General features: G+C 36.2%; 1 protein-coding gene across 2 annotated transcripts in view; it reads left to right on the top strand.

The window, feature by feature from the left end:
* Positions 1–4,802, top strand: part of LOC125680043 (uncharacterized) — an 83,227-nt gene extending 78,425 nt beyond the window's left edge. For both annotated transcript variants that reach the window (XM_056157138.1, XM_056157139.1), the window contains exons 3-7: positions 3,343–3,396; positions 3,764–3,829; positions 3,958–4,059; positions 4,195–4,231; positions 4,316–4,802. In XM_056157138.1, the coding sequence (XP_056013113.1) occupies positions 3,343–3,396; positions 3,764–3,829; positions 3,958–4,059; positions 4,195–4,231; positions 4,316–4,403 (347 nt within the window). In that variant the 3' untranslated portion in view covers positions 4,404–4,802. The remainder of the gene's footprint in view (positions 1–3,342; positions 3,397–3,763; positions 3,830–3,957; positions 4,060–4,194; positions 4,232–4,315) is intronic.
* Positions 4,803–13,151: the final 8,349 nt, after the last annotated feature.

Raw genomic sequence — 13,151 nt, 5'->3', positions numbered from 1 at the left:
AAGAGTCGATAATGCCGAAGGTATGAGGGCTGGATTTTTGTCTCCATGTGGAGCGAGGGCCCTGAATTTTTCCCACTGAAATCGAGAAATAGAGTCTGCAATGGAATTTTTATAGTCCGATATATGAGTGGATTTAATCTGGATGTTGTACTTCAGACATAACAATATTAGTGACCTTAAGAAAGACATGACGCGCCGAGACTTACTAAACTGAGAATTTAGTATGGGGGCCAAAGCTATGTTGTCGGTGTTTATAAGCAATTTCTTTGCTTTAAAATGATCAGCCCAGACCCAAATAGCTAATAAGATGGGAACTAGCTCTAAAAAAGTAATATCCCGTCGTACCTCGTTACCCCATGAAGATGGTCAGGAAATTACTGCCCAATGATTCTGAAAAATTGCACCTCCACCGTAGTAGCCGCAACTATCGGTAAAGAGGTTAAGGGCCTGGTTAGTAGACCAATATAATTCTGGAAAGGGGGAATACCCATTCTAATGCTCGAGAGAATTGAGCCAAACGTTTGCGTCGTCTCGGATTGCTTGTGTAACTGTGATTAAAAAGTAATGTTTCCGTATGCCAATGGTGGAGTTATAGAATCTGTGGTTAAATGCCCTGCTGCCTGGAATAGCTTTAGCAAAGAAATTGAGGGAGCCGCATAAAGATTGCATTTCTTTAAGAGTAATTTTTTTTAAAGCGACTAACGCATGAAGTTTGGACTGAAGTTCTTGAATCTTATTGTCTGGTATAAAAATGATCTGTTCTACCGTATCGATTCCCTGACCTAAGAAACATAATCGTGTGGTCGGGCCTTCCGTTTTTTTTATGGTTTATTGGAACGCCTAATTCATCACAAGTTGCCTGAAAATTATTGGCAATATCTAAACATCGTGAAGTATTTTGTTTACCAACGAACAAGAAATCATCAAGGTAATGGATGAGATTTTGATTGTGTGCCTTTCGGCCTACTAGCCAATGCAGGGATGATGAAAATTTTTCGAATGTTGAACAAGCGATGGCACACCCAAACGGCATACACATATCAAAGTAATATTGGTCTCGAATACACATGCCTAATAAAGCAAAATCTGATGGATGAATTGGTAAATGTCTGAATGCGCTAGACAAGTCCATCTTGCAAAGTAACGCTCCTTTACCCGAGGGTTGTATTAAGGAAATTGCCTGGCCGAATGAAGCATAGTGAACTGAACACAAAATGGGGTCAATGTGCTCATTAACGCTAATACCTAAAGGTGCGGATATATTTGAAATTAACCTCCAACCCCCGTCTTTCTTACGCAAAACGCCTATAGGGTTACAACGGAAATTGGGGAAAGGGGTGTTGGAAAAAGGGCCAGCTATACGTCCTAATGCGATTTCTTTTTCAATAATAGTTAATAAATGATCTACATGCTCGCTTGCTGATTTCATGTTTTTCGGATGTAGGTAAACTCTAGGACCCGAGTAGTTCAAATAAAATCCGAAAGAGAAACAGTTAAGCAAAAATAGGGCATCTTCTGTATTTGGATATAGGGCTGAATATTTCGCAAGTACTGGGCGCTTAATTGGAGTTGAACCTAGGTTGATTAAATCTCGGCTGCTGTGGTTGAAAAGAATGTCTTGGTTTATAATTTCGAAAATCATTACTTTGTGGGGGATAGTTTTGAACCGTGTTTGGACAAGGGGAAATTGGGCTAATAGACTTGGATTGAGGAGAGTTGAATGACCAACAGTGTATGCGGGGATGAGACTTGTTGCAGTGCATACAAACATGCTGGAATGTGCAGTGTGGTTTAAGGCATGAACCTTTAAAGTTATAATCGAAAGACTTGAATGTAGTTTTTGAGTTATTTGATGGGTAGGAGACCTGTGATTGCATATACATGAGCCATAACTCAACATCAATGGAACCAAAGGAGATAGTGCAATGTTTTGAAATTTTTAACCTTAATTGCCTATTTTACTCTAGCCAGTTACAATTAGTGTGGCAGCCATGTGCCATGCGAATGGTATGGATATATTTCAAGATGGCCTGGATGTCAGAAGGGTGCCTAGCAAGATATATACTTGCGAATATTAAAAATCCATCCATCCAGTTGTCAATCGTGGCAATTTTATTATGTTTGACCTTGGGTTCGGCAACTAATTGATTGAAAATTTGTGCGCATCATGGCTGTTGTCTGATTCTGAATTGAGAAGTTTTGACAAATCAACATATTGCTTTGCCCAAATTTTATCTTTGATGGCTTGAGGGACGTGAATCCCAAGCTCATCAGTAATGCTTATAAGAGGATTTTCATCTGTTATAGAGGGTGTCTCAGGTGCTGCTGGAGGCTGTGTGGATACAGTGGTTTCCGCGATGAGGCTGGGAGGCTGCCTTTGTGGTTGAGCGAGAGGCGTGTCCTCTATCTGGTTTTCCTGTTGGGGTTGAGTTGTCGGACGAGGTTGAGTCTGGTTTAGAATTGCAGGGGTCAAAGTCCGTGTGGGCAGTGAACGAAGTGCTGGGTGTTGTGCCGGTCTTGCGTAAGGTGATTTAGAAGGGCGTTTGGTACGTCGCAACATTTTCGCAGTTTGGATATGTGTTTACTTTACCCAAATATATAGTGAGTCAGTCGAGGTAGGGCGATGGTGTTGAATTGGATTTCGTGATCGGGTCAATTTGGATTTTCGTCGACATGGAATTCAAAAAGGACTAGCAATTCGCGCTTGCGCACTATATATACGCCGGGTTAGAAAAGGGAAAGTGTCACGATAGGTATTTGAGGGAATATTGTCAAAACCGCGCAATTCTATCGATTGCGAGAGTTATGTTTCTTTACCTGGACAAATACATGTTCTGTTCATTTCAATAAAAGGACTTAACTCATAGCGAGTTAAGTCGGATTACTGTTCGTTATCTTCGCCTTTCATCACACTTTATGAGATATGAAAATGTTTTATCGTTGTGCAAATATAGCCATACAGTATCAAGTGTATATAACCTAAACTGATTCGATGAAATAATACAATAATTCCTCCAAAATTGAGAGTGGGGCAAACACGGACTTTCGGATACATCAGAGGTGGGGTTAGGTGACTAGGAGGAGTACACATCGCCTGGTGGTAGATCACATCGTCCGTGAGCCCTTTATTTTACAATTGATCAGGTAAACGGAATAACCCGAAGTCGATATTACTATGTAAAGAATGGTCTTGCAATTGGTATGATAAATGTCAGAAATCATTCTACCTAATGGCAATGTACAGTGTACAATATTTATCGAATATTCTATTAAAAGGTAGTTGTAAAATAAAGTTATCTATTATAGAATGGTGTTCTATAAAACGTTTTATTCTCAATACAGACTGTGACCGTCCGCCTGTCACAACTTCAAAGAATGTGAAGAATTATCAATTTGGTGAGCTACCCTTCAATTTTTTTTCCATTTCATTCCTAATTAGTGATACCTTAAATTCATTTATATATATGTCTTGCACGAAACCTTGTATTGTACGTAGATTGTTTGTCAACCTCCTCCAATATTCCTTTACGTAATGAAGCAACCACTGACATCCGTATTGGCAAGTTGAATTTAGACGTTTTATGAAAAAAATTTCGACGTCAAGAAAACCACAAATATTTGTACAAATCAAACTTCAGAATTGTTAAAATAAGTAAATATCTCAGATACGATCGATAATCTACTAATATGTCGTCAAATTTTGGTAGACAAAAATCTCTGGAATAGACAAATTAAATATGTTCCCGTCATACTTTACATTCAGATGCTGTACATAGTACTATTTCGTTACCAGACTCTAAGAGAGAAAACAATGGTCCTTTCAGTAACGGTATGTGTTTAACCAGATGGTAAATGATAACTGTCATTCCCCCTCCAAAAGTTTATTTTGGGTTGCATTTGCCGCTAATCCAACAAGGCATGTGAAATGGAAGTCATTTTGTGTATATTTTATTTCAGGCTTTTGTGAAATCTACTTCTGGGCGTCTCTTCTTGCCATTCCATTAGTCGTGTGTGTCATCACAACTATTCTATATTTCTTTGTCATGAGGAAACCTCGTGGTAGGTACCGAATTTCTTAATCCGTAATATTTCAAAAATTGCCTTTACGAGTATCCTATACGCTTGTATTAAAAACCTACTTCCTCTTCGATGTTGATTATTTTAATTCCAGCAATTGAATTTTTCTTTTACTAGGTCCAATTCCAAATAGAAACGTTTCACCACAAGCGAGGTATATTTTATTACCTCTTCCGTGAAGTACATACGTGTGTTTTTCTCTCAATTGATACACCTTTTATTTAATTCAATTTTGTAGGCTTAACGCCAAATCGACATGCTATACCAATGACAATGGTACGAATGAATACGATGAAGTGCAATATTCCCTTGCACAGGCTATCTAGTCGTTTTGTCTGATCGGATTTTCCCTGCTGGAAAAATACGAATTTCCTATGACACTTAAGCCAATGCATTTACTTTCCTTCTGAAAAAAAAACCTGCTTCACTGCAATCAATCTACATTTGAAACAGCCTTATTGTAGATGTGAAGAAGCCTGAACATAATCGAATGTCTCTTATATATAAATGTATTTCACTGTTGTTTGAATTTTTTTTCATTGTTATAGTTTTGTTTGTAATAATGTACATAATTTTTGTCGATGTGTATATTTGTTTCAGTTGATTTTCGTTAAAATATTAAACCAAAACATGTTTAATATAATTCATTACATGTATTGCAGGCTACAAAGATGTAAAACGTTACTTTTATGATTTTGCTTAGTATTAAAATATATCTCGAGATGGGAAAGTGGAATTTACATGTCGGGACCAACTCATAGTGACATAACAAAACCTCCTTCCAGGTAGTCAGTGATGTAATTTAACAGTAGACAGGCCGAGTTAGTTTAATTCCGTGTACAGGTACATCCACTGATAGGAAAATACTAAATGTCTTACAAGTACACGCACACACTTAAATAGAAAATGCAGTTGAGATTTGTTACGTGTAACGATTTACATGTAAGGGACACGTGTTGAAACTTCTTATTCACGCTTCCACTGTCGTCAGGGGAGGTGCGGTTATCATCTCCGCACTGCCAATCAGAATCGCGGAAGGATTGTCCGCCATTATCTCTGTCAAAACTTGTGATGTCGGAGGTTTTGAGGTACAGATGTTTTAGCCCGATTACTTCTGAGTTCTCATAAAATTGGTGGAAATTTGTGCGTCGGGGAAATGCAACAGTGATTCACGTTACCCAGAAAGGTTACTACATGTAGAAGTGATGTTTATCCCATTTCTAAACCCAAAATGACAAAAAGATTAATGTTTACGTTGGATAAAGGCGTACGGTAGGCCCCACAGTAAGAGCAGAATGGACCGGTAAACGTTTGTATGTTTAAAAGTAAGTTGGTCTTAGCAGACACTTATGCATTAGTTAATAGTAATAGTAGGGACTGATAATAATACATGCCCATGTCATGTGTATAGATGTAGATGTACTAAGATATACAGGTGCATGGGTTCAGGACCCACCCCACCCCTCCCTTCTCCCGAATAACCTACACGACTTGATTTAAATTATTTTTGTTGTTGAAAATCTCACTAGTGCATGTCAACAATGTCTTGCGTACCCCAAAATAGCTCTTTTTAAAAATTACCCCCACTGCATAACAATTCGTGTAGCTAGGTTATTCAGGGGAGGGGGTGTCATGAACCCAAGCACCTGTGCTAAGAGCTACACAATATTTTTTTTACTATAATAGTATCTACTAAAAAGAATCCCCTATCTAAACTGTTTTCATATCTAGGGTCAATTCATTTAAGAAATGAAACTTATAATTCTTTGTTTGATGCATGTATCAAACGAAACCTTGAACGGAAAACTTCATCAATGCGCGTAGCGCATTGGTGAAAAAGTTTTCCGTCCAATGTTTCGTTTGATACATGCATCAAACAAAGAATTATACGTTTTATTTCCTATCATTTAATTATGTTTTTAAGATAGAAAAACAAATAGTTTCTCCCATCAAAAAGCTTGAATTAACGTTTTTGAAATGGTGCGTAGGAATACATATATGTAAGAATGAAACAACAACAAAACGGCATGGCTGTGCGTTTAGGTCAGGAACCGTTACTGTGCAGATTTAAATGGATTATACGCCAAATTAAAGGTGCACTGGTTAAAAGCTGAATTAAATATAAAGGAAGATAACAAGTAGTGACTGGATTTATGCTGCATTGTGTTGGAGGAGACGTTGAACACTGGTTGTGTCGTTGGAACGGTGGAATGCAACTCGGCTCCATTTCAATATCGAGTAAAAGTTCAACAGTCTTCATCTAAAACGCACTCGTTGACTGAGCCCCATATAACGCAGTTCAATTTCATTAATATTTACCAGATCAGAAGTCGCCACTTGCTCCGTCATGTTATCGATCTCGTAAAGCAGACGATTCATACCGGGAACTCGTGTAATCTGTCTACTTCTACTAGTAAGTGGTCTACGTCAACAAGTTGACTATTCTGTCACGTCATCGCTTATGTATGTTCTTTCTTTAAATTAATTTGTATTTTATTCATATCTTTAGTTGTGCTTATTTTTGATAGCAATGAAAAACAAAACTCAAACGAATGCATGTCGTTCTATAATGCTTGTGTGGAAATCCCGTTCTGTAAATAGCGCTAGAATTAGAACGGGGAAGACGCATTCCAGAGAAAAGTAGTCCCGCGTGCTTAGTGCAGATGAACTCCGAACGAAATTTTGACAGAGAAATCAAACGAATTTTTCAACCAATCAGCATCGTTGATAAGTCATCACTTTAAACGTTATTAAATGATTTAATGTTCCAATATATGCAGTTTCTGGTCTGGTGTCTTAACTTTCCCCTGCTCAGTCATACATATCATAACATACATATAACATGACTGTAAGAGTGCCATATTCAAGGTGTTTGTTCCATGATTCTTACAATAGATCATACCAGGAAATAAAGTTCTGAAGTTTCAGTAATCAGACTGATTCAGTGGTCAAAGTTTTTAAATGGTTTTAAATTAGAATTTAGATTTCATATTAATTAGAGCAAACTGAAATAAGTAGCTAATAAATTGTTGGGTGTAATGTACGCATAGGAACTTTCATGTAATAGGTCAGGTCACCTTTAAAAATTCCATGACCCCTTTCAGCATTTATGTTTTACTTCCAAATGCTAAAAAAATTGTTGCTGTTTGTTTTATAGATTCATTGGATATACTTGTAACAGCAGCACAAATCAGAGCATTTTTAATACTAGTTAACAATAGCAGAAGATGTCTTTCATCAAAAGAGCATACTGAATCATCATCTGCAACTCAAGTTATCAATGGCAGCCCAAGATTAACTCCACCAACTGGCCATTCCTTTTGACGTTAACAGTATTCTACAGCAAGAGAAAAAAACCAGGGTTGTTTTTATATTATATAAATTTGAGACATGCCACATTTTCGTATTTTGTTAGAGGTTTTTTTTATACATCTGAGCAAATTCCCTAGTGTGTAAAAAAAAAAGGGGGGGGGCATAACAAATATGACAAAAGAATGCAGTTGTTATTAACACTGAGGAGGCTGAGGCATCATTTTGAAATCAAGGACTTGGCATCAAGATTTTGTATTTCAACACAGTGTATCAGTGATATATTCTGTGTCTGAATTGACCTTATGTTGTGTGGCATACTATAAAACCTGGCCTGGCCGCAAAATTGGCCTGGCCCCAATTTTGGCCTCTAATTATGCTCCATCCCAAATTTTAGCCTGGCCTCAAAAGTTGACCTGGCCTCAAATTTGGCCTCTAAAAATTTTTGGCCTCAACCAAAAAATTTTTTTTATTCACAATTTTGATCGAATTCATTGATTTATTATTGGTTTAAGTTTTTCAGTCATGTAGCAGATAAATGATATGTTTCTGTTGTTTTGTAAATGTGCACTTTAAAATAATCATGAACTATCACCAATTTGATTGATTTTATTGAATACCTATTGATCAGTTTATTGATCAAATCATTTTCTTTTCCCTTCATATCTGTATATACTAGTACATTCCAAAAACGTATACACAACTAATGAAACAATTGGCATATTGATTTTTTTCTTCAGAATAATGATTGATTTCATTGATTTATTATTGGTTTTGTATTTTCAAAATTGTTGAACATGAATGATATGTTTTTGTTGTTTTGTGAATGTGCACATGAAAATAATCATGAACTATCACCAATCTGTTTGATCTTATTGGATATATGTTGATCAATTTATTGATTAAACAATTTTCCCCTTCCTAATTTATGCCCTATTACACAGCAAAAAAGTATACCGAACTAATGAAATTATTGGCTTATTGATTTTTTCTGAATTATGATTTATTTCATTGCTTTATTATTGATTTTGATTTTCGAAATTGTTGAATATAAATGATATGTTTGTGTTGTTTTATAAATATGTACATTGAAAACTCTCATTTTACTAATTATCCACTTCACTTATTGATAATGAATTTAAAAAAAAACAAATTCACACTAGTTTAATGATGAATCATCACACTTCACACACTACAATGTAGCGTACTGCCTTTACTCTCACTGATAAGAACAATGAGTTTGATATCTAGGTATGAAAATACTACCATATATCATACAGATTGAAACTACAACTTTGATAAATTAAGCTTATTCATATCTGGTTAAACTATTTGAAATAAACATGTAATACTACTTCTGTAATGGGATATCAGATTATTCTACAGCATGGTTCTTGACAGGAAGTCAAGGTTGATGTTAAGCTATGATATACGATTTGAAATGTCACACAGCTTTGCACAAAACGTTTATTTTCAATAATTATCAGAATGAAAAACGTTAAGAAGTAAAGCACAAAATTAAAGCTGCACATTGTGAATTTGTAGATGCATAAACCTTTTTTCTCCATTATAAGACAATAGTATGAGAATTACATGTATCTGATATTTGCTTAGATATACTGCAGCAGTGGTTAGATAAAGGTACAATGATTTTTTTTGTTAACTAATTAATGCAGGCGTTCATATAAAATAAGACGAAGGTGGACAGATTCAATGTAATAATTGCAATTAGTTCTGTTTTACTGTTGCTTTATCACAAAAACAGAAAAAAATCACAATTTTGAAAATTCAGACAGACAGTTTTGTATACCTTATTTAGTGTAGGCACAATCATAAAATGAGTTAATACTTATCAAAATTTCTGTTGTATCAAACACACCCTATTTGCAAATGTTGGACTACTCCATTGTTTCTGTATAATGGAATTTCCAACGTCAGCAAAAGTTTTCAGCACTATCTTTTAATATGGTGATAGATATTCCCTTTATCCTGACAGGGCAGGCCTTCATAGCATGGGAACTTGTTACTTCTACAATGAGTATTGAAAATTATGAAATAAAGAAATATTTATAATACATCATATCCGTTTTAATCTACATTGTTCATTCAGGGTAAAGTAGAGATAAATGAACACTAAAATACAAATCTAAAATCCTTAGTTCATTGGCTGTTATCATTATGCTAGCAAACATTTCACTGTGTTTATTTTGATTTTTTGAAAATGTTATTTATCATGCTTTGGAATTAAACAAGCAACACTAAATGTGTGGTATCTTCACATTGAAAACATTAAGACCACATGCTCTGTTCTGAATGTGCGCTGATCTTAAAATCGAATTCATCATAATGACAACACAATTGTAATACTTTTATAATTTGTAAATTGATATCAAATTGAATTCTATTGAATACAAAAAATACCATTAAATCAATCATTTCATCAGTATACTTTTTTGGTGTACTAGTACATAAGTTAAGAAGGGAAAAGCAAATAATTTTGTCAATAAACCAATCAATGGATAATCAATAAAATCAATCAGATTGGTAGTAGTTCATGTTTATTCTAATGTACATAATCATTTTATTTCTACAACTTTGAAAAACTAAAACCAATAATAAATCAATGAAATCAATCATAATTCTGAAAAAAATTTAATATGCCCATTGTTTCATTAGTTGTGCAATCTGTTTTAAAAGGAAAAGAAAATGATTGATTAACTGATCAATAGATTTTCAATGAAATCAATCAGATTGGTGGTAGTTCATGATTATTTTAAAGTGCACATTTACAAAACAACAGTAACATATCACCTATCTGCTATGACTTTGAAAAACTAAAACCAATAATAAATCAATGAAATTAATCAAAATTTTGAATAAAAATTTTTTTTGGTTGAGGTCAACAAAATTTTTAGAGGCCAAATTTGAGGCCAGGCCAACTTTTGAGGCCAGGCCAAAATTTGGGATGGAGCATAATTAGAGGCCAAAATTGGGGCCAGGCCAATTTTGAGGCCAGGTCAGGCCCATGGGGCAGGCCAGGTTTTATAGTATGCCTTTAGTTATTCATAATAACACTTCTCCAAATGTGTTCATTATACATCTTTCAAGTGAGTCAAACCAAATGGCAATATTGATGAAAATTGTCCATTGTAGTACAAATTCATGGCAATATCTGTATCCATAAGGAAATCAAGTCCTGCAAACTGTTTGACCTGCTTTTAGCCTTAAATTAGGTCATGGTATGTCCACCAATCCAGCTAAAATGCAAACTGAACTTGTATTCCTCCAAGAGGAAGCTTGTGACTAAATGTCAGGGCAATATCTGTGTCCATAACAAATAAAGTCTGGGAATGTGTTTGACCTACTTTAGCTCTAAAGTAGGTCATGGTGCACCAATCCAACTGAAATGCAAACTCACTCTTAGCTTCTTGAGGGAGAAATTCAAATTGTGATCAAATTTTAATGCTGTACATGCATCCATTGTGGAAAAAAGTCCGGAAAATGTTACCTTGGCCCGGACAGCCCATAACATAATAAATTATAATTAAAATAGGCTGAAAATTTCCGTAATCTGATCACAGAGGGATAGCAATACCACAGAGTGGTTCCTCAGAGGTTCCAATGTGGTCCCTCACAGGCTTCACAGAGTGATTCCTCACAAACCGACCACTCACAAGCTAAGTGACCTGTGAGGTTCCTTAAAGGCTCCACAAAATGGCACTTCAAAGGCTCCACAGTGACTTACAAAGTGGTTCCTCACAGGATCCACAGTATTCCCTAATAGAATTCACAAAGTGGTTCCTCACAGGATCCACAGTATTCTCTAATAGAATTCACAAAGTGGTCCCTCACAGGATCTAGTGGTCCCTCACAGGATCCATGGAGTGGTCTCTTCGAAAGATACACACAAATTCACAGTACTGTTGATTGTTCCTTCCAAGCCGACTAAAGATGTGGAAGCGTGAATTGTGAAGTTATTTACGTTAATGCATGACTTCATTTAACCTAGTCCGAAATATCTGACGTTTTTCTGGCTTTTTTTATTATTTTGATATTTACCATACCAGGAAAACGTCAGAACCAGCGCCATTACGTAAACTGGAAATTCGCCGCCTCCAGTTCGAGGCGGCATTCTCGGGCCGATTTTAAATACTTTGGAGTCGAATTCAATGTTAAAATCATAATTAATCAATAAAACGATGCTTCTTGTACTTATTAATATCGATCAAAAGAAAATCACCTCAGAATTCGATAACAGAATCACACAATTGCAGTCAACTGAATTTTCGTTGTCATTTGAGCGGGACTTAAAACAAAGCTCGACAGTTTGTTAAAATACTTTCATGCGGCTATTTATGTGATGAAAGAAACCATAAAATCGATATTAATAAGTACAAGAAGCATCGTTTTATTGATTAATTATGAATTTAACGTTGAATTTGGCTCGCAAGTATTTAAAATCGGCCCGAGAATGCCGCCTCCAAGTGGAGGCGGCGAATTTCCAGCTTACGTAATGGCGCCGGTTCTGACGTTTTCCTGGCACGGTAAATATCAAAATCATTAAAAAAACCCAGGAAAAGTAAGATATTTCGGACTACATTTAACCAAGATGGATGAGGTACTTGGGTTAGCCTGTCGAATTGCTTTTATTTTCTCTAAGCTGTGAAAATAATCTTTAAATGAACAGTTTGGTTCATTTTTTTACTCGAAAAGGATGACCAATTCAATCTCAAAGACTGAAATAGGTAATTATAGTAGACAATGCCTTTTATGTAACGTGTTAATTGTGTTTGTTCTATTGTGTATATTTTGGATAAATAAATTATGGTAAATATATATGTATTGTATAACATGTTAAACTTGTTTATTTCACGTTTGAATCCCGACCGCGACAGACCTAAGTCGTTAAAACAAGTAGTGACAGTTCCATCGCCAAACGCTCGGCATCAGGTGTGAATGTCACGGGTCCTCGGAGATGACCTTAAAAACGGATGCCCCGTGTCACAGTGGATGTGTCACGCTGAAGAACCTTCACTGCTCAATGGCTGTAAGGGTCGAGCATAGGTCTAAATTTGAAGCCCTTCACCGGTCTTGGTGACGTCTCCATATGAGTGAAAAATTCTTGAGAGAGACGTTAAGCAAGATACAATTAATCAACCAATCTTTCACGTTTGATGGTTTTTGGGAATGGAAACTTTCTCTTTGAGCCCCCCCCCCCCCTTTTTGGGATGCCTCATATTGGTATGTTTCTTATCGTTGCTGTCTTGGGTGGAAATTTCCGATCATGCAAACTTAAGATGATGTAATGTTTTTTACTTAGCCTATTACATGGATGACCAACCACAGTGCGCCGTTAGGACGCTTTGGTCATTCCTCTTTTTTTTGCTTGGAGTGCAAAGACTGCTCAAGTATTTGTGTACACAAAGAAAATTAACTTGGTACTGGAGTTTTATTCACTGTGTTTGTGATTTTATATATATCTATATGCAAGGTGAAGATAACGAACAGTGATCAATCTCATAACTTCTACAAGCAATACAAAATAGATAGTTGGGCAAACACGGACCCCTGGACACACCAGAGGTGGGATCAGGTCCCCAGGAGGAGTAAGCATCCCCTGTTGACCGGTCACACCCGCCGTGAGCCCCATATCCTGATCAGGTAAACGGAGTTATCCGCAGTCAAAATCAGTGTGCCAAGAACGGCTTAACAATTGGTATGAAACACGTCAGACAGCATTTGACCCAATGTGAGGTTGTATTGAC

The sequence above is a fragment of the Ostrea edulis genome, chromosome 2 (assembly GCF_947568905.1).
Source record: "Ostrea edulis chromosome 2, xbOstEdul1.1, whole genome shotgun sequence".
Taxonomy (NCBI): Eukaryota; Metazoa; Mollusca; class Bivalvia; order Ostreida; family Ostreidae; genus Ostrea; species Ostrea edulis.
This window is presented reverse-complemented; position numbering and strand designations above follow the sequence as displayed.